Raw genomic sequence first — 20728 nt, forward strand, 5'->3', positions numbered from 1 at the left:
AGTTTCAAATCTTCTCAGGATACAAAACTAATGAAGCTAAAACAAAGGCAATAGCAGTAAATTATGTACCAACACACAAATTGGTCCAGCAATATCCATATTTATGGGGACATGATAAAATTAAGTATTTAGGAGTATGGATTAAAACTGATTTCATTGTGGCAGCTCAGGCTATGTAGGAAGAGACTAAACAGAAGATAATACAAAAACTGAGAAACTGGAAGCTTTATTATATGGCTATGGATAGTAAGATACAAGCAGTTAAAATGTTTTCAGTCCCTGTAGTTTTATACACAGATCAGATATACTTTTATCCACGAGAGGAGAAATTGTGGATAGCAATTAAAAAAGAGCTGAAGGATTTTATCTGGGAGGGGAAGACAGCAAGGGTCAAGTGGGATAAGCTGTCTCTTCCAACAGAAAAAGGCAGACTAGGATTACCTGATTTGAAGGGGTATTTTAGAGCAACACAGTTAAGGCTCTTATACATAGTACAAGCAGGAAACTATCAGTCAAAGTGGAAAGGAATGATGATGATGATGATGATGATGATACAGTGGAGAAGCTCAAGAAACAAGGAGAGACTGGCATTTTGGATGCAGACCCTTAAGGAGAATGTCAGTAACCATACAGAATATTATATTCAAAATGTAGCAGCAAGTATTTTAAGAACTAAGCCAGCATGGGAATGGAGAAAAGAGATTCTGCCAATAGGGATGACTGCAATTAGGGATACAGACAATAGGCAAGAGGGAAATGGCATTTATTGGAGAAAACTGGCAAAGGATCCAATGTATTGGGTGCAAATAACTATAAAGGGAAAGGTAATAGAATGGGAAGACACCAAGAGTTTATTTGGACTGCAGGTTAGATATTGCCTTCCCTGTCAAGGATTGATATCAGAGTATAGGCAAAGAGAAAGAAATACGGGGGTCCTAAATGAAAGACCAGCACTGGTAGAGTTTTTAATAGACTATAGAACAGAAGCTGCCATTAAAAAAGGAATAATTAGCAGAGCATATAAAATATGCTATAACAACTATAAGAATCAATCAGAGGAGCTTAGAAAGGGTTGGGAAGAGAGACTGGATAAGCAATTCACAAAGAGACAATGGGAGGATATATGTACATATCCCAAATATGCAACAAAGTCTATAAGATTTAGTATCTTTGTTTGGTGATGATTACATTCTGTAGATATTTTTCTACCCCAAGTAGACTCCAAAGAATATTTACTCAGATTGACAGCAAATGTTGGAGGTCTGATGGAGAAGAAAGACATAATTGCAAACATGTTTTCTGGGAGTATAATGAGGTGGCAGACTTTAAAGATTCCCTTCAGACTGCTCTGTCAGAGATACTGGGTGAGCAAACTGGTGTAACTAAGGAAATGGTCTTTTCGAGCAATGATAAATAATTGGAATTGCCTAGACATAGTAAGGCATTGCTAAGTCTAATAATGGTGGCTGCCAAAAAAGCAATTACTAGAAAATGGAAATCAAAGTCTAAACCAACTTTACTAGAAGTAGCGAATATAGTAACATAGATAAAGCAGCAGGAATTGGGATGTTTAGAAAAGGGAAAGAGCAAACTACATAAGAAAATGGGAATTGTGGGAACATTGTATGCAAAGGAGGAATGAGGTTTAAAAGAAGGCAGGATTTGAATGAGCTATGTAATACTTAATTGACAATGACTGGATATCCTATAAGTGATCTATATTGTTTGCAACTACAGCTGTCCCAATGGAGTCTGTGATGCATAATATTTGCAATGAAAATTGTGTTAATGCAGTTTGTTTTTCATTTATACAAATATAAGATTGCTTATATCATATGTGATAATTTAATAAAGATGTTTTTGTTAAAAAAAAGACCATTGCTTGAGTACCACCCTTGTACAATGAACTGTTAACCTTTTTCATCATATGGATGAGGGCTGAGTTAATGGTGTCCTTTTCCTGTTTCTGTATAAAGCTCTATTACACCTCTGTCCTTAAACTAAATAATTTGTATATCCTTTTGAGATGCATAAAACCAACATCTCACAGAGCTTCAAGTCAGCCTTTGGATCAAACATACTGCCAACAATTATTGTTGCTGCTAAGGCAAGGCCACATAGCCCCTAGATGATAATCTTAAATACTGATGTATGTGCTCCATAGTAAGTAATTTATCACATATCTGTCATAAGTATCACTGATGACTGATACTTAGCACTAAACCTCAGCCCATTCCTATCATGTAGCTTGTAAATAAGTATTACCTGTATATAATCACACATACCTGTCATTAAATGTTATTACAATACTGTTTTCAGAATTTATGAATGCTGTGCTTTTCAGGAACACATTGCTACTATAAATTTGTGACATTCTTTGCAATTACTGTATAACTAGAGAAACTGCACTTATCTGAACTTTATAATTACTGATAATATTCATTTATTGAAATCATTGTTACAGAAGTGCATCCAGTTCCAGCCACATTACAGGTGGTGGTAGGCTGTGCTCAGAGATGTGCAGTCCCAGACAGGATGGTTACAAATACTTTCCAGGGGAGGCTTAGCAACTGCTCTATTGCCAGCCTTAGCCTGATAAGTTGGAGCTTTGACCATGCAAAAGATACAACCCTGGAGGTTTCCTGCTGCCTCTATTTCTGTGGTTCATTCCTGAAACTTAATTCTGCCTGACACCTGCTGTGTGTTGTCAGGGTTTCGAGACAATCTCTGTGCTAGGATAGATGTAGGCTTCTCAAAGTAGACATAAATGGGCAGGAGCTGTAGTGAAATAAATTATATCTCTGCTTGTGAATATGCACTTGAAGCAGTAGACATAACCCTTTATCAAATGGAGTGTTTGAGCATCTATGAAACAAAATTTTCCTACATCAGTTTTTTTCAACCTTAATATCAGAAATGTATGTAACAAAATTATGGAGCTCCATACCTATTTCAGCCAATAGGTCCAAGGCATCCTTGTTCTAACAGAAACATAGTTGAAATCTCATAATAAAAATGAGGAATTTCTTTCTCTAGGATATAATAGCTTTAGGGCTGACTGCCAACTCAGAATTGGAAGTGGGATCGCTATTCTATTTTCAAACCACCTACAGCTGAGTCACTATCCCAACATAGTACCACAATTCACAAGTGCTGAAATCCAACTTATTTTTGTTTATGCAGGGGGGCAACCCCCCTTGCATCCCCCCATGTCAGAGGGGGTCTATATTAGAAGACCAAATGTTTAGGTGATCGAACACCTAAACATCGATCTTCTAATATCGAAAGCAAAAAATGGCGAACGGGCAATTTAACGCTGGGAAAGATTTCCCTTGGCCGTTGGCTGGAGTTTGCTATTTCCCTACTGTTGAGAAATCTCGGAGTTGGTATATTTAGTTAGGGGGCTGTGGGGGGCACAGCCCCCCATGTCAGGGGGTGTGGGTGGTGAAGCCCCCCACTTAATTTAGATGTAAAGTAATGTTGTGCCCAAGGGACGTGTTTCCCTGGGATGTTCGACATTGTGGGGCTTGATATTAGAAGATCGATGTTTAGGTGTTCGATCACCTAAACAGTCGGTCTTCTAATATAGACCCATCAGAGGTGGCTGGGCCCCAACACCCCCTGCAGCATACACACACACACACACATAATAGATATATATATATATATATATATATATATATATATATATATATACATATATATATATATATATATATATATATATATATATATATATATATATATATATATATATATATATATATATATCAATTCTGACACTGAACAACAGCAGGAAAAGGACAGATTTCCATTCCCTGATGCACAGCAATCTTGCACACACTTATGTCAGCAAAACTAGCAGGATTAATGCAAGAAATGTTTTAAGTGGAGTCACTGATGAAGATATCCCCAAAGCCAACAGAATAGATTGCTTCAATGAGGGGAAAAGAGCTGAACTCTTGAAGGCCAAACCCTCTGACACCTTAAAGGTAGCAGTACAAGATGTATCCAAGAATGGAGCTGAAAGCCCAGTATCTAGGAATTAGTCCAGCAATCAACCTGGCTCTTAAGGTCTCTAAGTTGAGTGTGTCAAATCTGATACACTTAGGGTTGAGCTTGAAGGTCCAGTCAGCCCTAAGTAAACAAACACTGGAGAAAATCGGCACTGAAGCCACTGGTGCCAAGCGGTGAATCGAACAAGGAACTAAGATGGGAGATGAAGGATCTGTCTGATCCACCCTTGAGACTGAGGTAGAAGGGATAACACCCATATCAATCTGTGCCTTTAAGAAAGAGAACATCATATGATCACACTATCTCTCAAAGGAACTCCTGAAGGACCTAAAGACTGTAATGAAAACACTGAAAGAGGCCGAGACAGGAGCAAAAACAATTCTCTGTCTCTCAGACAATGATCATCTCAATAGCCTTTATTGGATCTATCTGGGATAACTATTGCCTGTGAGGTAGACAGAGCCAAGAAACAGGTCTTTGTCAGTGTCAAGATGGGTACCAACTGGACTGCTTCTGGTCTGTCAGCCTTGGAGCTAATGAGTGGCTGCATCATTGGATCTTCTTTTTCTAGAATCTTTGTTGGTCTGTTTCTCTTTAGGTTTCTCTTTTTTTCAGTCATTTTTTTGTTTTGTTAGTCTCAGGATCTGTTGTCAGCAACCACTAGATACTCAATTTGCTCCAATAGTCTGATAAAGTCCATGGACCAAAGACTTTACAGACTAAACAGTCTTCAGATAGATGGTCCATCCCCAGGCATACTACGTACAACTCATGGGTGTCCTGGGGGAATTTAATTGCCACATTTTGACCACTTGTGGAAGCTGTTCTCCTTCACGGTATCCTTTCCATGGTAGAAGAAAAAAGAATTACATGCACAAAGACACACAATATGTTTACACTCAAATAACTATCAAATATTAAAGAAAAAACTCTTTATCTTTGCTTAACCACTTGGCTAACTTTAACTTTTTTTCATATTTTAAGAAAAGTATACAGCTAGCTTTGGCAGGCTAGGGGAGAAAAAAGTTTAACTGAAAATGTATACAAATTTGCAAGGAGCTCAAGACAAACTGGTGAATACACAGAAATGTGTAAAGATATACTCATATGTGTACAAAAGTATGGCAACAATAACATTTTTGAATAAAGAAGAGGAACACTTAACTTGTGAGACCTGCATCTGATCACAGTGGTGGCAAATGAGATCTAAGGTAGCTTCACCCACATGTGCATTGTGGGAGGAGAAAACTTAATTAAAACTTAATTCATTACATACTCACTCCATCTCTTTGACAAAAACAAAGCTCACTTTAAAAAGATAATCAATTTGCCTAATTACAATTTTATTTACATATACATAAATACATACATAAATAAATATATATATGTATAGGATAGCAATGTTGCCTCACATCAAGAGGTTCCCTGGTTCAATTCTTGTCTGGGGTGCCTTCTCTCCAAAGTCTGTATGTCCTTCCTGTGTTCGTGTGGGTTTCCACTGGGTGTTCCAGTTTCCTCCCACATTCCAAAGACATGAAGTAGGTGGATTGGACACTCTAGATTGCCTATAGGTGTGAGTGCGTGTTTGTGTGAGTGTGTGAGTGTATGTGTGGTGTGGATGAACAACCATGGCAGGGCTAGCCACCCAGTGGTGTAAACATTGGCTCTAGATGATTGTCACTCTTGAAGTGACACCCTGACTCCATGTTCAAAAATGAGAGAAAAGGGTTGTGGATTGGTGTGTGTGTGTGTGTGTGTGTGTGTGTGTGTGTGTGTGTGTGTGTGTGTGTGTGTGTGTGTGTGTGTGTGTGTGTGTGTGTGTGAGTGTGTGTATATGTATATATATCTATATATATCTATATATATATATATATATATATATATATATATATATATATATATATATAAAACATAACACTGATGACTCACATCTATATATTTTATTTTTAGTCTTTTTTTACTAATAGATTATTTTAATCTACTGCTCCATGAAACTCTAAATGTCTACTTTTTATGCATCTACTACTTTGTATAACTTCTTTCTTTAACAAAATGTGTTGCATCTAAGTTTTATTCAATGTTTCTTACTTTGCTATTGGAGATTTGCTCGTCTGGCCTCCACTGAAAATGGATTTTTTCTTGCTTTAGCATATTTACATAATTTAAACTGAAATAATAAGTGATTATATTTCAGTTTAAACTGAAGACTAGTCTGTAACTATAACTGCAATATATTTGAATTAAACCAATAGAAACCAATGCAAGAGTTATTACTTCTAGTACACAAACCTAAAGAAACAGTAACAAAAAAACAGCAAATCAAAAATGTACAACTCATCGTGTATGCCAAGTTTTGGTATAAATTACAATGTGATCTGCTTCTGAATTAAATTTGTATTATTCAGGCTTTGCCTTCATGAATAAGCCATGCCAGTTGTGAGTAAATCCCAGCATAACCCACTTCTAAGTGAGGTAAACTACCATCAATCCCCTTTAATTTTAACATAATCACTTTGCCCTTTGTCCGCTTCTACTCCTAGCCTGTGTGCTGTCGTAAGACTCTCTGCCTTCTCTTCTTTCTAGTGAGAAATGTTTCCCTGCTTACACACGTTTAAGTTACTGATGTTCTTTAATATACTTGTTACTGTAAGCTTGGTGTTGTTTAGTTTCACATAACTGTTGGGTAGCTTATGTAAAATGTACGACATTTTGGATTATGATGGTCATCATAGCTCCTCCTTTCACTAGAGCCACTTCAGGGAAATATACATGCTGTCACAGACTGGAACAGTGAGTATGATTAGTCATAGTAAACCCACCACTTTGGTTTATAGACTCATCTAAGCCTTTAAATGGCAAGGTGTTCACTGAATGTTTCTGCTCACAGCTGTTTCTTCAGCAGTGTTTCTGAACTAAATCCAACCTCTGCCTATGATGAATCCTTCAGCCCATCATTTGTATTGCAGTATTACAGGCTTGGAGGAATCCCACTTCTTGCCAACTGATCCCTTAAATGTGTGACAATTTGTATAGGACCAATTTTGATGTTTCAGTTCACTTAAACAAGAACCCTAAGATGGACTTCTTTATCTGTGACATAAGTCCAAGAGGCCTAAGCATCTGACTTTATTTCACCTAAAAAGTAAGTTCCATCCCCTTGACATGTGTGGAAAGAGGACATATTAAGCTGTTTCCACTCTGCTCCCCTGTCGACTTTGATTAATTTCCATACATACTTAGTAGTGAAGGATGCAGATGTTTGCAGGAAGAGGTGCATATTCTACAGAAAGGAGAACTTAAACGGAGGCAGGACATGCTCCATAACGCTGTCACAGATGGAGTGGGAACATACTCCTATATAATATCTCAATGTAATGTTATACATTAGGATGTATCTTAGGAAGCATACTTTCAGGAGAGCCATCTTAATTACCAGCATTCTTTGAAGCGTACAACAAACACAAAACAACAATATAGTTCTCTCTCAGGGTATACTTTTGGGATGCTTTTGTTAGACTACTTGTCCTTCCTACTGCTATTCTGTGACAGAGGATTTCTGATATTCAGACTTACCAAAATGTTCTTTGACCAGTTGTGTTAAAAGCAGAACATGGAAGAGTTCATCGTCATCATCTTCGTCATCATCATCATCATCATCATAATTAGTCCCCTTTTCCTATTTTTAATGGGGTCTGGGTATGCATCAGCTGTTACCCTTTATCTATTTGGAGTCACTCTCCTTCCTTCTTTGACAGCCATTCCCACCTATCACAGGTCTTCTCTTATGCAATCCACAGTCTCTTGACTGGACATCTTCGGTTCCCCTTGCCTTCTTCCTTTCTCTCCCAATCTGCTTTACCACAGTGCAATCTGCTTTCCTGCACATATGCCCAAACCACAGTAATCTGTTCTCCTTAACTCTCTCTGTAATTGGGGCTACTTTGTTTATCCCACTGTGCATTCTGCTACCTGCCTCAGGCATTTAATTTCCCTCTCCTCGGGGTTACTCAGCTGCTTTGTCTTCACCGCCAGTGTTTCTTTGCCATACAGAAGTATTTACCACACCACTATTTTGTAAACCTTAGTTTTTCAGCATCTTTGGTATTTTTCTATAAAACATTACCCCTATTACTTTGTGCCAGTTGGCAGCAGCACCTCTCATTCTATCTTTGACCTCCTCATGCAGACTTTCCTTCTCCTCATCATACTTCACAGATAGTTGAAACTGTTAACTTCTTTCACTGTTTTCCCTTCTATCTCAGTTTTCATCTTCTTCTGATTTCCCTCATTTGTTGCCATGACAACTTTCTTTTCTGTGCTGATTCATCATGTGTTTTCAGTGTTTCGTTCCAGTACATTATCATTTGTTGGCTCCTGTTCAGGGTCTGCTTGCAGTGCCACATTATCTGCATTGAGCAGCTTTTTTGATATGCCCTCTCACCCTGACCTGTTTGCTAATGTACTCCATCACCAATATAAATTGCAGTGGGCCTAAAGGTGAACCCCAAAATATACCTACTCCAAATGTGAACCCCTCTGTGAGTCTGAACACTACTTGTAGTTTTGTCATTGGGTCCCTGTACACAGTCTGCACTACTTCTTCAGTATTTCCAGAGTTTTCCTTTTTTTTCCTGTGCACAATTTAGAGAAATGGGTAGGTTACTTGCTGTGATTTTTATTTACTGTAAAATATGACAAAACCCAGCAGTATAGATAGAGACACAAATCCTTACAAATGTTTTCACATATTAAGTACAGTGCTAATACACAAATTTTGCCTGTCTGAAATTTTGTAAAAAAAAATTTAAAACTCAAGTTCTGTGTGAAACTGAATTAAAATATGTGGAATGCATATCATGAGATTAGTTGTGTTGTCTAAGACCAGATGCTTCTAAGATCTACACTTCTAAGATTCGTAGGGTCTTTTGTCATTGCACAATTACAAATGACTTCTTGATACTCCCTTGCAGTTTAGCAATGTTTGTGACAGAAGAGGAAGTAATGCAGACAATAAATAATACCAGATATTTCATTTGCAGAATTTTTGCAAATAAAAACACTCATCTGATAATTTTAACTAAATTAATATCAGTATTTTAAAATTATCCATATATAAATATGTCATAAGTATCCATGATGTTTTATTATTTTTAGCTTGACTCCCATTTTTCAGTTATGATACTGGATGTTATGCGTTCAGCTATATCATCTATTACTAAAACAGGGAAGTGAAGCGCTGGAAAGCAAAAATGGAAGAACATTATCAAATGAATTCAGCAAACTGTATTCTTTCCTTATAAGAGATTTGTTCTTGTCTCATCTGACTGGGAGGTGAGGTCATATCCTGGAGTCACTTCTAACAGTACCTTGATGAACCTTAAAGACACGGTTTCTTACACACAGCAGATTATAAATTTAAGGTAATCTGCATAATAAACTGCATTTATGGAAACCTGTGTCTTCTGTTATCTTATTAAAATCATCTGTGTTGTGCACACAATAAATTACTGCCCATAAAAAGTTGAAATGCATCATAGTTTACTGATAAAAATTCCATCACTTATAAAGACTACATATTTAAACTGTTTTTCATTGTGGATTGGCACAAGCTTAGAACATGAAAGGAACAAAATAAAGCATGCGCACAAAATGCTTGCAGAAAGTTCCTGCTTAATTAAGACTTAGCACTTTAGTAAAGGTTATGGTAAACAACTGCATATAGTTAGATGCCTGGAACTGGGCTGGAGAATCTGCCATATATTCTACCAGTTGTGGTATACGTTCACTGTAAAATATTAATTACACGGGGAATGGAGATGCCATGCAGTACTTCTTTGTTGACAGCTGTCTGATTCGTGCATGCCGAGTAAGTATATAGATGCAATATCCCACATACCAAATGTACAGAGACAAAATCTGCTATGACCAGACAAGATGTAACAAGCTGGCAATAAGGAAGTTTCCAACATTCAGCTGTCTGAAATGTCATTGCTTTAGACCATTGCCTTTTCTTTTAAGCCACTCTGCTGACCTACACAGAGGCTGTTCTTAGCTGTCCCAAACCAGACCAGTTTCTATTACAGAAGATGTTGAAACAGTCCCCTATCCTCTTTTGCAAAAAGAGAAGTAGATCCCATCACACTGGCACAAAGGGCATCCAGATTTTGCTGTTCATTTTTATTGGTTCACCTAGCAAAAAGTGTGGGGTGGTCCAGCCCCTTCTTTGTCCTAAATTATTTCACTATTCTTGTCCAGTACATGAATTTCAGACTGATAACTGTAGCCAGTACTCTCATATCTTCCAGAGAACTGCTGGATGTTCCCTATAGATCTGAGAGATACATACATACATAACATACTGGCACATTATGGCCCCAAGTAGACTGCACAGTTTCCTGCACATTTCAGTAAAAGTCTTGCATTTTCATTATAGGGTCACCCCCTTTATCTTGTGTTCAGCTCAAAGGAGGTATATCAAATGTTACTCCAAACTGAATATTGTAGTCCAATGCAGGTTTGTACCAGTTTTCCTATCAAGGTAACTGATACTGGTAAGAAGTTTCCTTTGTCTTGTCTTCAGTCTTTAGATTATTTTATCAGCTGAAAGTTACTACTGTGTTTTATCCAAAGACTCTGACTTATTGGAGCCAACCTCAGTTCAGAATTAAACCTTTCCTACCCATGAATTGAACACAGCAACTGTCTGCCATTGTGATGTGATATATCCATTGTTAGTTCAGGTTTAAACAACTAAAGATGAGCATGTAGAAAATCAAGAGTCAGTGGCACACCATCACTTCCTCATGTACGGTCTTTGGATGTAATCGACAGTCAGAGGGACAGCATCACCTCCTCATGTACGGTCTTTAGATGTAATCGACAGTCAGCGGCACAGCATCACCTCCTCGTGTATGGTCTTTGGATGTAATTGACAGTCAGCGGCACAGCGGCGCCTCATCATGTACAGCCTTTGGATGTAATCGACAGTCAGCAATACAGTATCACCTCCTCCTATATGGTCTTTGGATGTACTTGACAGTCAGTGACACAGCATCACGACTGCATGTATGATCTTCGGATGTAATCAACAGTCAGTGGTACAGTATCACCTCCTCATGTATGGTCTCTGGATGTAATTGACAGTCAGTGGCACAGCATCACCTCCTCATGTATGGTTTTCTCCTGATGTCAGATGCTTTTCTTCATTCTGTGGCAGGTGTTTTTTTCTCAAGGAATCTTCAAACTACATCCTCATCACAGTGTATGCCAGAAGCTAGGAACGGGAATAGTACAATCAGGCAGAGAACAAATGGTGACAGCCATGAAATGAGTAATTACTGAAACAAATACCATCGCCTGGTAATGACTCATAACACAGGCCGTTGTTATTATAAACATAGAATATAGTGCATTGCCTCCTTTCAGACTACCGAATAAGTAAACAAGTGTCAAACCACAAAACACTTCTTTAATCTTTATACTTAAGAAACACATTTCTTCTGCAATTTATTATCAATTATTGGACATTTATTGAATCCATTCCTAAATGTAGTATAATTTGTTTTACTGGTATAGATATGTTAGGCTAAATAGCAAGTTGTTATGGAATCATATTTTGATGAATAATCCAGAGATGAAAACATAAATAACTAGTGTTATCAAATATCCACAACTTTCCTTCACTAGCATTCAAGATGGTCTGCAGTCCAGTCCAAATGCAACCCCTTCTAACTAAAAAAAGCCCAGTAAGCACACTATAAAGTCAACAGAAAACTGCTTTGTACAGTGCAATATTAACAGAAAGGTCTCCGAGTACTGATTTTATATCCCTCTTAACTGTACAGATTTTCACAGAATGTCCAAATTGTTGCCTCATATGATCTGCTCCTCATAAAATCTGTGATTTTCTGGTAAATCACTGACTATTGAAATCACTAAATAATGACATATGTTGAGTTTCAGACTTCATGTTCTTCAGAAAAATGAATGCCAACACATATACTGTTATTCTAGCAACTTTCTAAGTGTATAAGGACAACATTTAAAATCAGTCCCTATTTTTAGACCTTTGTTCCCCTATTATTTTAGGGTCTGTCCAGACTTCTAGTGTTAAAAGGTTAAGAGGTATGGTACTGAATCAAGTTGGGGAAGTGCTGTAGAACTCAGGTAAATAAGCGCATGTGGCATCTTTATCAATGTTTCTACTTTACTTGCAGCCAGAACTCTGAGTATAATAATAACAGTGAGTTTTTTTTCCCTATCTGTTGCATGTTTATAGACATACCACCTTTGTATCATTGCTACCAAAACCTACTGACCTCTAACACAATATCAGGCTCATTAATGGTTATTTAGGAATTCAGCTACTTTAAAGCTGTGTCTCTCTTTTTTTTTTTTTGTCACTTAAAATGCTCTCTCTGTCTCATCACTTACCTTGATGTCACTGATCTTCCAGCAGCACTGATAAGATCTACTTAGGTGAAAAACTGGGCACTAGCAATAATGACTTTATACTTTCAAGTATCATGGCATTGCACAGATGTGCAGGTTGCTAGTTTGCTTATTCAGAATGTACATTTTATTTTAGTAGGCTTATTGCCAAGTGATTTTTTTTGTCTCTACTTATTTTTTCTTGGGGTGTACACACTCCACAATATTCTGTTGTATTGGCACCACTACTGAAATCGTCTTCCACTGTTCCTGTCATCCTGAATATTTCATACTGGAGCATTGCCACTTCAAGGTCATGCTGTCTCTTGGCATGCCAGTTTAATGGAGCTTGTTGTCCAATTCTGACAGTCTCTGCTAAGGTGCAACCATTGTGGGTTGGCTCTATAATATGCATTTGTTGGATCATAGGAATTACAAGAAAAGTCAGTCTAGGGACCATATGCATCTCACCTGTGTCCACCCTCATGTTGTACCCCTCCGATATCTTGAAAGGTAAAGCAGGTTTATCAAATAATGAATTTGTAGGTTTCCTATCCAACTACCAATGTTTGATATGAAGGAAGAAAGGATGTCACTTTGTTTAGCATGCAAGAAAAATTTATTCCATGGATGGGGTAAATATTAAGTGAAACAGTACTTCTGTCTGCCCCTAAAGTGTTAACACTCAGTATGTAGTCATGATCTGTGGAATCTGTCAAGGTCCTCTTGCAAATGATTCCTTTCTTAGATGCCCCAACAATAAAGTATAGCCAGTGAACATTGTTTTCTTACCTACCCTAGCTGGGCCTCAAATGACTCTTGTCTATTCAATAGCACAGGTTAGTCTCAGATGAAAATCCAGCCACTGCATTTATAAGTCATTCCTATAAATAGAAGCCAACATTCAAAAAGCTACCAGGAAAAGATGGACTATAACTTAAGAATGTGAGCCTCACATGAATGTCAAGGAAGGACTATGTGCCCTGAGTGTAAAAAAGCTGTATACTGTAATATACAGTGCCCATGCAGCATCTCTTATGCTATAGTGCAAATGTTCTGGAGGTAAAAATCCACTCTTTTTCTCATTTAGACTGCATGCTTCAGACGCAAATACAAACTTCAAGTATAGGAAAGCTAGGGGCTTGTACATGACAGAAAGAAATATCCAAGCAATTGTTGACATGATTTTAGTCTTAGACTTAGACTTAAACTTAATGGAGGGGGTAGCCTAATGCTGCAGCACTCAGCACCATGGCCTACTAGTGCTTGGTTATGGTGCAGCACTCAGCACCACTGCCTACTAGTGCTTGGTTATGGTGCAGCACTCAGCACCACTGCCTACTAGTGCTTGGTTATGGTGCAGCAGTCAACACTACTGTCTACTAGTGCTTGGTTATGGTGCAGCACTCAGCACCACTGCCTACTAGTGCTTGGTTATGGTGCAGCACTCAGCACCACTGCCTACTAGTGCTTGGTTATGGTGCAGCACTCAACACTACTGTCTACTAGTGCTTGGTTATGGTGCAGCACTCAACACCACTGTCTACTAGTGCTTGGTTATGGTGCAGCACACAGCACCACTGCCTACTAATGCTTGTTTATGGTGCAGCACTCAGCACCACTGCCTACTAATGCTTGGTTATGGTGCAGCACTCAACACTACTGTCTACTAGTGCTTGGTTATGGTGCAGCACTCAACACTACTGTCTACTAGTGCTTGGTTATGGTGCAGCACTCAACACCACTGTCTACTAGTGCTTGGTTATGGTGCAGCACACAGCACCACTGCCTACTAGTGCTTGGTTATGGTGCAGCACTCAGCACCACTGCCTACTAGTGCTTGGTTATGGTGCAGCACTCAACACTACTGTCTACTAGTGCTTGGTTATGGTGCAGCACACAGCACCACTGCCTACTAATGCTTGTTTATGGTGCAGCACTCAGCACCACTCCCTACTAATGCTTGTTTATGGTGCAGCACTCAGCACCACTCCCTACTAGTGCTTGGTTATGGTGCAGCACTCAGCACCACTGCCTACTAGTGCTTGGTTATGGTGCAGCACTCAACACCACTGTCTACTAGTGCTTGGTTATGGTGCAGCACACAGCACCACTGCCTACTAGTGCTTGGTTATGGTGCAGCACTCAGCACCACTGCCTACTAGTGCTTGGTTATGGTGCAGCACTCAACACTACTGTCTACTAGTGCTTGGTTATGGTGCAGCACACAGCACCACTGCCTACTAATGCTTGTTTATGGTGCAGCACTCAGCACCACTGCCTACTAATGCTTGTTTATGGTGCAGCACTCAGCACCACTCCCTACTAGTGCTTGGTTATGGTGCAGCACTCAGCACCACTGCCTACTAGTGCTTGGTTATGGTGCAGCACATAGTACCACTGCCTACTAGTGCTTGGTTGTGGTGCAGTACTCAGCACCACTGCCTAATAATGCTTGTTTTTCTGGTACTTTTTCAAGCTGTTGTGCAATCTATTTGGTGTCTGCATATCCTCCATGAATTTTCCTGGGTTTCTCTTGGGAGTCTCTAGTTTCTTCACAGAACCCAAAGACAGACTGATGTTCTCCTTAGATGTGTGTGTGTGTGTGTGTGTGTGTGTGTGTGTGTGTGTGTGTGTGTGTGTGTGTGTGTGTGTGTGTGTGTGTGTGTGTGTGTGTGTGTCCTGTGACATACTGCCCCTCACCACAGATTGCTGGCTCTTTGCTTTATGCTCATGAAATGGTGGAATAGGCTCCAACTGCTCTGTGATCCTAAAGGGGAAGAGAGGATACTGGAAAATCAATGAATGAATGAAAGCACAGCCCTTTGTATACAAAATTACTGGTTTGTGTAAACTACGGCAAAGAATATTTTGAAAACAGATGAACAACGTTCTTTTACAAGCTATGACTAACCAGTGGTTAAAACTCTGCAATCTCAAAAGCAGGTCTGGAATTTCATTCAAAGGACAGAACCTTTGTATGTTGTATGGAGTCAGCCTGCTGTGTTTTCCAACAGCATTCTATAATATTACAGAAGGGCAGCTGTGGCGGTGCAGTGGTTAGCATTGTTGCCTCATAGCAAGAGGTTCTCTGGTTTGATTCTCAGCTGGGATGCCTTCTGTGTAGAGTCTGTATGTCCTCTCTGCAGTCATGTAGGTTTCCTCTAAATGCTGTGGTTTCCTCCCACATTCCAAAGACATGCAGTAGTTAGACTGGACACTCTAAATGGGGTGTGGGTGTTTGTGCAAGTGAGTGGTTCAGATGAACTGTCATGGCAGGGCTAGCCACCCAGCAGTGTAAACCTTGGCTTGAGATGATTGTCACTGTTGATGTGACACACCAACCCCATGTGCAAAATAGGAAAAAGGGTTTGAGGATGGATGGATTTTCAATTAATTAGCAAGGTTTTTGGAGTTAATTTATCCTTCCACTGTTTTCACACTGTTTTTGTAAAACAGTTTTAAATGCAATGCTCTTAATACTTAAAACAGATTGACAGTTAATATTAAACATGCATCTTGGTTTTATTCTAACTGTATTTCTTTTGCTTTCTTTAAGAAAATTCAATTACTGCCTTTGGCAATGGGACAGACCTCAATGCAGCACCTAATCCTTCAACTCTGCCGACATCACAGACCTCCAAGCAAGTGCATAGCTCTCACAATGCAGCATCTACAGACAATGACATCTTTAATCAGTTACGACCTACAGAGGTAGGAGCTCAGAAATATGCAGCTCTAAGTAGCAGTTTGTCAAGCAGAACATGGAGTCATAGCTGAATTAACTGAATTTGTCATCCTTTTTAGACAAGTTTTGCTTGCAGGGACATGAAGCCATAAATGGGGAAATTTGTCAAGATCAGTCTACTGGTAACAGTCTGAAAGGTCACTAAGCATGACATCATCAGCCAAGCAAACACATGAATTACATAATACACCCTGTAGTTAAAACAGTCCAGAAGCAACTAATCTGTATTCTGCTGTGTTTTTTTTTCAACCCTTCTTTTCTACTTAATAAATAGAAGTATATTTTTTTCTTTTCTATTTTCTCTGATCAGTCAACCAAAATGTATTTTGCTTTGGCCAGCATAAAACGGCTTGCCTGCAGGTTTCTGCTTATTAGATTATTGTGTTATTTATCCCCTACTACCTCTGCTTCCCTTACCTGGCTCTCCCATATGCACTCGCACTCTGTCTCACACACACACACACACACACACACACACACACACACACACACACACACACACACACACACACACACACACACTGCTGAGCCCCGTTGCCAGTTTCCTTGTACATTCTGTATGTGACTCACAGAGGTAAGAACTTTGAAGATACTGTTTATCAGCTGGAAACTTAGAGTGATGCATAATGAATTGCCACTTACATACCTCTGCAAAACAGGCAACAAAGAATTACCTAGAAAACTACAGGCCAAGCTCAATGGAAGGCAAGCAGTAGAAAATGTTCTTAACGAATGAACAGTTAATGGAATTTTCTAATGCAACTAAAGCTTAAGCAAAGCAAACCGTACATATGTGCATTGAGAACATTATACCTAAACCTGTCAACATTTTTGTGTCATCAAGTTAGTAGACAAGTGTCACTCAGAAAATATACTGTACTTCATCTTTAGATTAGCACTTGTCTTGGATTGTAAGATTAATAAAACCTTTGAAAACACAGTGATGACTTAGATGCTGACCAGAGGGCTAACGAACATAATCCAGAATACAGACTACATACTGTCACATGCAAACAATGCATTACTGTTGTTAGAAATTCACATACACATATTTTGTTCAGGTATGACACAAATTACAAATTTTTAAAAATATATGTCATCACTTTCATAGCAGAATGGGTCACTTTGCCACCAAATTTATAATCATACTGACTTGATTCACTCTAAGAACTGACTGAGAAGCATTTACAACTCATTCTAACTTTGCAGAAGGGATACACTCCTCAAAGTGTATCACATGCAGAAAACCTGAAGCTCTGAACTGGTACATGACAAATCACACAAATCCAGTCTCCTTTATAAATGTGACTGCATGATGAAAACAAAGCCTGGTTTAAGTGACTTGTGTGTGTAATGGTTAAAAGGAGAAAGGTTTAGTAATCCAAGTGCGGCCATATTTATGAAATTTTATGAAATGGACTGAGGTAACATACATTGCTGACTGTTTGCAGGTATGGTGTACTTTAATCAGCAAACAATTAAAATGATAGATGATGCTGATCTGTCTCAGTCAGTTTCTTTTTATTTGCAGTAAAATAGTTTGTTTCTGTGTATGTGTGCCAGTATGCATATGTGTGCTCATGTGTACGTTTTGACCATTCATTTATAACTTCCTCTAGTCGACCAATGCTTTGCTAATTCAGGCATTGCTAACACTTACTGACATCCTCCCTCTCACTTTATCACATCATTATTCATGTGTCCAGATTCCTGCCCCTAGTCAGGGTGGAGATTTTTCTTCCCAGTAACCGCTGTACATAAAAATATTGGTATGTCCCACTTTTAAGGGGAAAAAGGCACTGGTAATGGGGTCTCTATGATGGTCTCACCCCCCCCCCCCCACCAAGCTGCAGGAAGAATGATTTTTTTTCTGTTACAGTGTCTAGGTAGAAAACATGACATGATGTTTGTGCAGACTGTGCATCTGTGTTTACTCTTGCACTTCTTTACCTACTTCTGTCATTCTTATTTAAGCTAGAGTGAATAAAGCATTTGCTATCAGTGTACTGAAAACCATCCTTCACAAAGCAGCCCACCCACCCTAACCAAGAAAGAGTTCAACTTAATTCTTCCTCTTTGGCCAATCATCCAGATGCCCAGCCTTGCTTTCAAACTTGGGTCTCTAGATTAGAAATCAGACATTCTTGCCTCAGAAGCACTAGGTCAACCTAAAGAAAAAAACTGTGAAATGTATAGTAGGTCTTCAGTTTGGGAAGTGAAGATCTCACCTGCAGTAATGGTGATTTAGATTCACAAACAACCATGGTGCCAACAGGATCTGTAGGAGAGAAGTTGAACTGAGCATCCTCAGGCAAGTTCTTTATATTGTATAAAGTCAGTATTTAGAACCAGGGAACAATGGTATCTAACCCTGGCTCAGTGTGCCATGCATTGACTCTTCCTTCGCTCCCTCTCCCTCTCTCGCTCTCTGTCTCTCTCTGTCTCGCTGGAGTGCAGAGGTGAGAGTGAATTGGAGATGTGACATACAGAAGAATGTCATGAATGAAGCAAAACTGAGGTAATGCTTGTGGACTACCCCCATGGCTGATCTAACATCCTGCCATCAGACTCCCGAGATCTTGCTCATAAAACTATTATTGGAATTCCAGGAGAGGAACATAATGATGGGTAAAAATAATTGAAGTTTGCATCTGCCATTAGGCAAACAGAGGAGTGCCTTCACTGTTTGGAACAATATGATCACTTGAGTATGGCAGATCAAGAATCTGTTGGTATCAGGGAATAAGCAGAAATTAGGTACTTGGTGATAGGAAGCAGGGAGATACAGCCTTTACACAAACATACATACATATGCAGTACATTCATTCATTTTTCTAAATAGTTTCTTCGGTGATGGTTTACGTGGTAACACATTGTATGGGTTAAACCACACTTCCCTAGCCTCAGCAACAGAATTTACCTTATTCTATGGTATTTCTTGACATAAGCATCCCTAAATAAGCTCTCCAATATGTTCTGGATCTGCTGCAGGGTTTCCTTCTGACAGGCCATGCTAGATGTACATCCAGCAGGAGGCACCCATGGGCATCATCACAAGGTGCCCAATCTACCTTCATTGACTCATATATCCACACTGAACAGCAAAGGCTTTAGTATAAGGTCTTCTCACTTTGCTGAGCTCTTCAATTTATTACAGAGCGTGAGCCCAGCTACCATGCAAAAGAAGCTCCTTTCTGCAGGTTGTATCCATGATCTGCTCATCTCAGTCATTATCTAAAACTTCTGACCATACCTAAAGATGGGAATATAGAGTGAAAGGCAAACTGAGAGCTTTGTCCTTTGACTTAGTTCTTGCTAAACTACTGTGTAACATATTTATATTTATACAACAAATTACATTTACTGTAAATACTTGTGAATAGAATTGTGGAGTAGAATGTGAGAACCAGGTTGGAGAAAAGAAAGTTGCAGTGTATGGAGTACTATTAGTACTATTTAAAGCAGGGGTTAAAAAGTCAAAGTCAAAGTAAACTTTATTGTCATTTACACCCGTGCCTCATTGCAGGCTAAATTAATTTTTTTTGCTTCAAGCTCTATGTGCAGACAATACATATAAATATAACATATATAATGATAAGAAAAACATTTGTAACTTTTGACATGACACTAGACAATAATCACATTTTGTATCTCCAACTATTAGCAGCACTTAGTATTGCACAGGTAGATATATTGCACTGACATATTGATGAGACTTGAGCAAAAAGACTAGAACATTTTCAGTTGCATGGAATATAACTTGTTCTATGAGTTATTGCAAAAAGTAAGACGTTTACAATGAGCTATTGCACAAGTGAGAAGATCTAATAGTGGGTTGACTGCACTTTAAGAAATGAGATTCCCCTTCAGGCTGTGTAGCCATGGACTAGGTGACCTGTTGGCTTGCATTGCTACTCAAGTTTAGTAGTCTGATTGCCGGAGGAAAGAAGCTATTTCTGAATCTAGTCATTTTGCTATGTATACTTCTGTACCGTTTGCCCAAAGTTAAGCATCGGAGCAGTTCCTGAGCCAGGTGGATTTGGTCTCTGACAATCTTTTTAGCTCTACCAGGACATCACACTCAGTGCAAGTCCTGTATAGATGGAAGCGTGGACCTGGTGATCCTCTCTGCCACCTTCACCACCCTTTTGAGAGCCTTACGCTCTGTAGGCTTGCAGTTCCCATACCATACTGTGATACAGCTTGTCAGGATGCTTTGAATGGTGCCTCTGTAGAAGGTTATGAGGACCGAAGATGGAAGGTTTGCTCTCCTCAACCTGCATAGGAAGTGGAGCCTTGGTTGTGCCTTCTTGACAATATGATTTGTGTTAGTGGACCATGTCAAGTCTTATGCAATGTTCACCCCCAGAAATTTGGTGCTGTTCGCTCTTTCTACTGTTTCTCCCTTGATTGTGAGAGGGAGATGTGCCTCATGGTTTATCCTGAAGTCTACTATCACCTCTTTGGTTTTGTTTACATTCAGAGCCAGGTTGTTGTTGTCACACCAGTCAGTCACATGCTTCACCTCCTCCC

At 39.1% G+C, this 20728-nt stretch overlaps 1 protein-coding gene across 1 annotated transcript in view; it reads left to right on the forward strand.

Annotated features, from left to right (window-relative positions):
- GFRA4 (GDNF family receptor alpha 4) overlaps positions 1-20728 on the forward strand; it is a 1199889-nt gene that overhangs the window by 1118848 nt on the left and 60313 nt on the right. The window contains exon 7 of the mRNA XM_044064083.1: positions 16007-16161. Coding sequence (XP_043920018.1) covers positions 16007-16161 — 155 coding nt within the window. The remainder of the gene's footprint in view (positions 1-16006; positions 16162-20728) is intronic.

The sequence above is a fragment of the Protopterus annectens genome, chromosome 2.part2 (genome assembly GCF_019279795.1).
Source record: "Protopterus annectens isolate FY-2018-M chromosome 2.part2, PAN1.0, whole genome shotgun sequence".
NCBI lineage: Eukaryota > Metazoa > Chordata > Ceratodontiformes > Protopteridae > Protopterus > Protopterus annectens.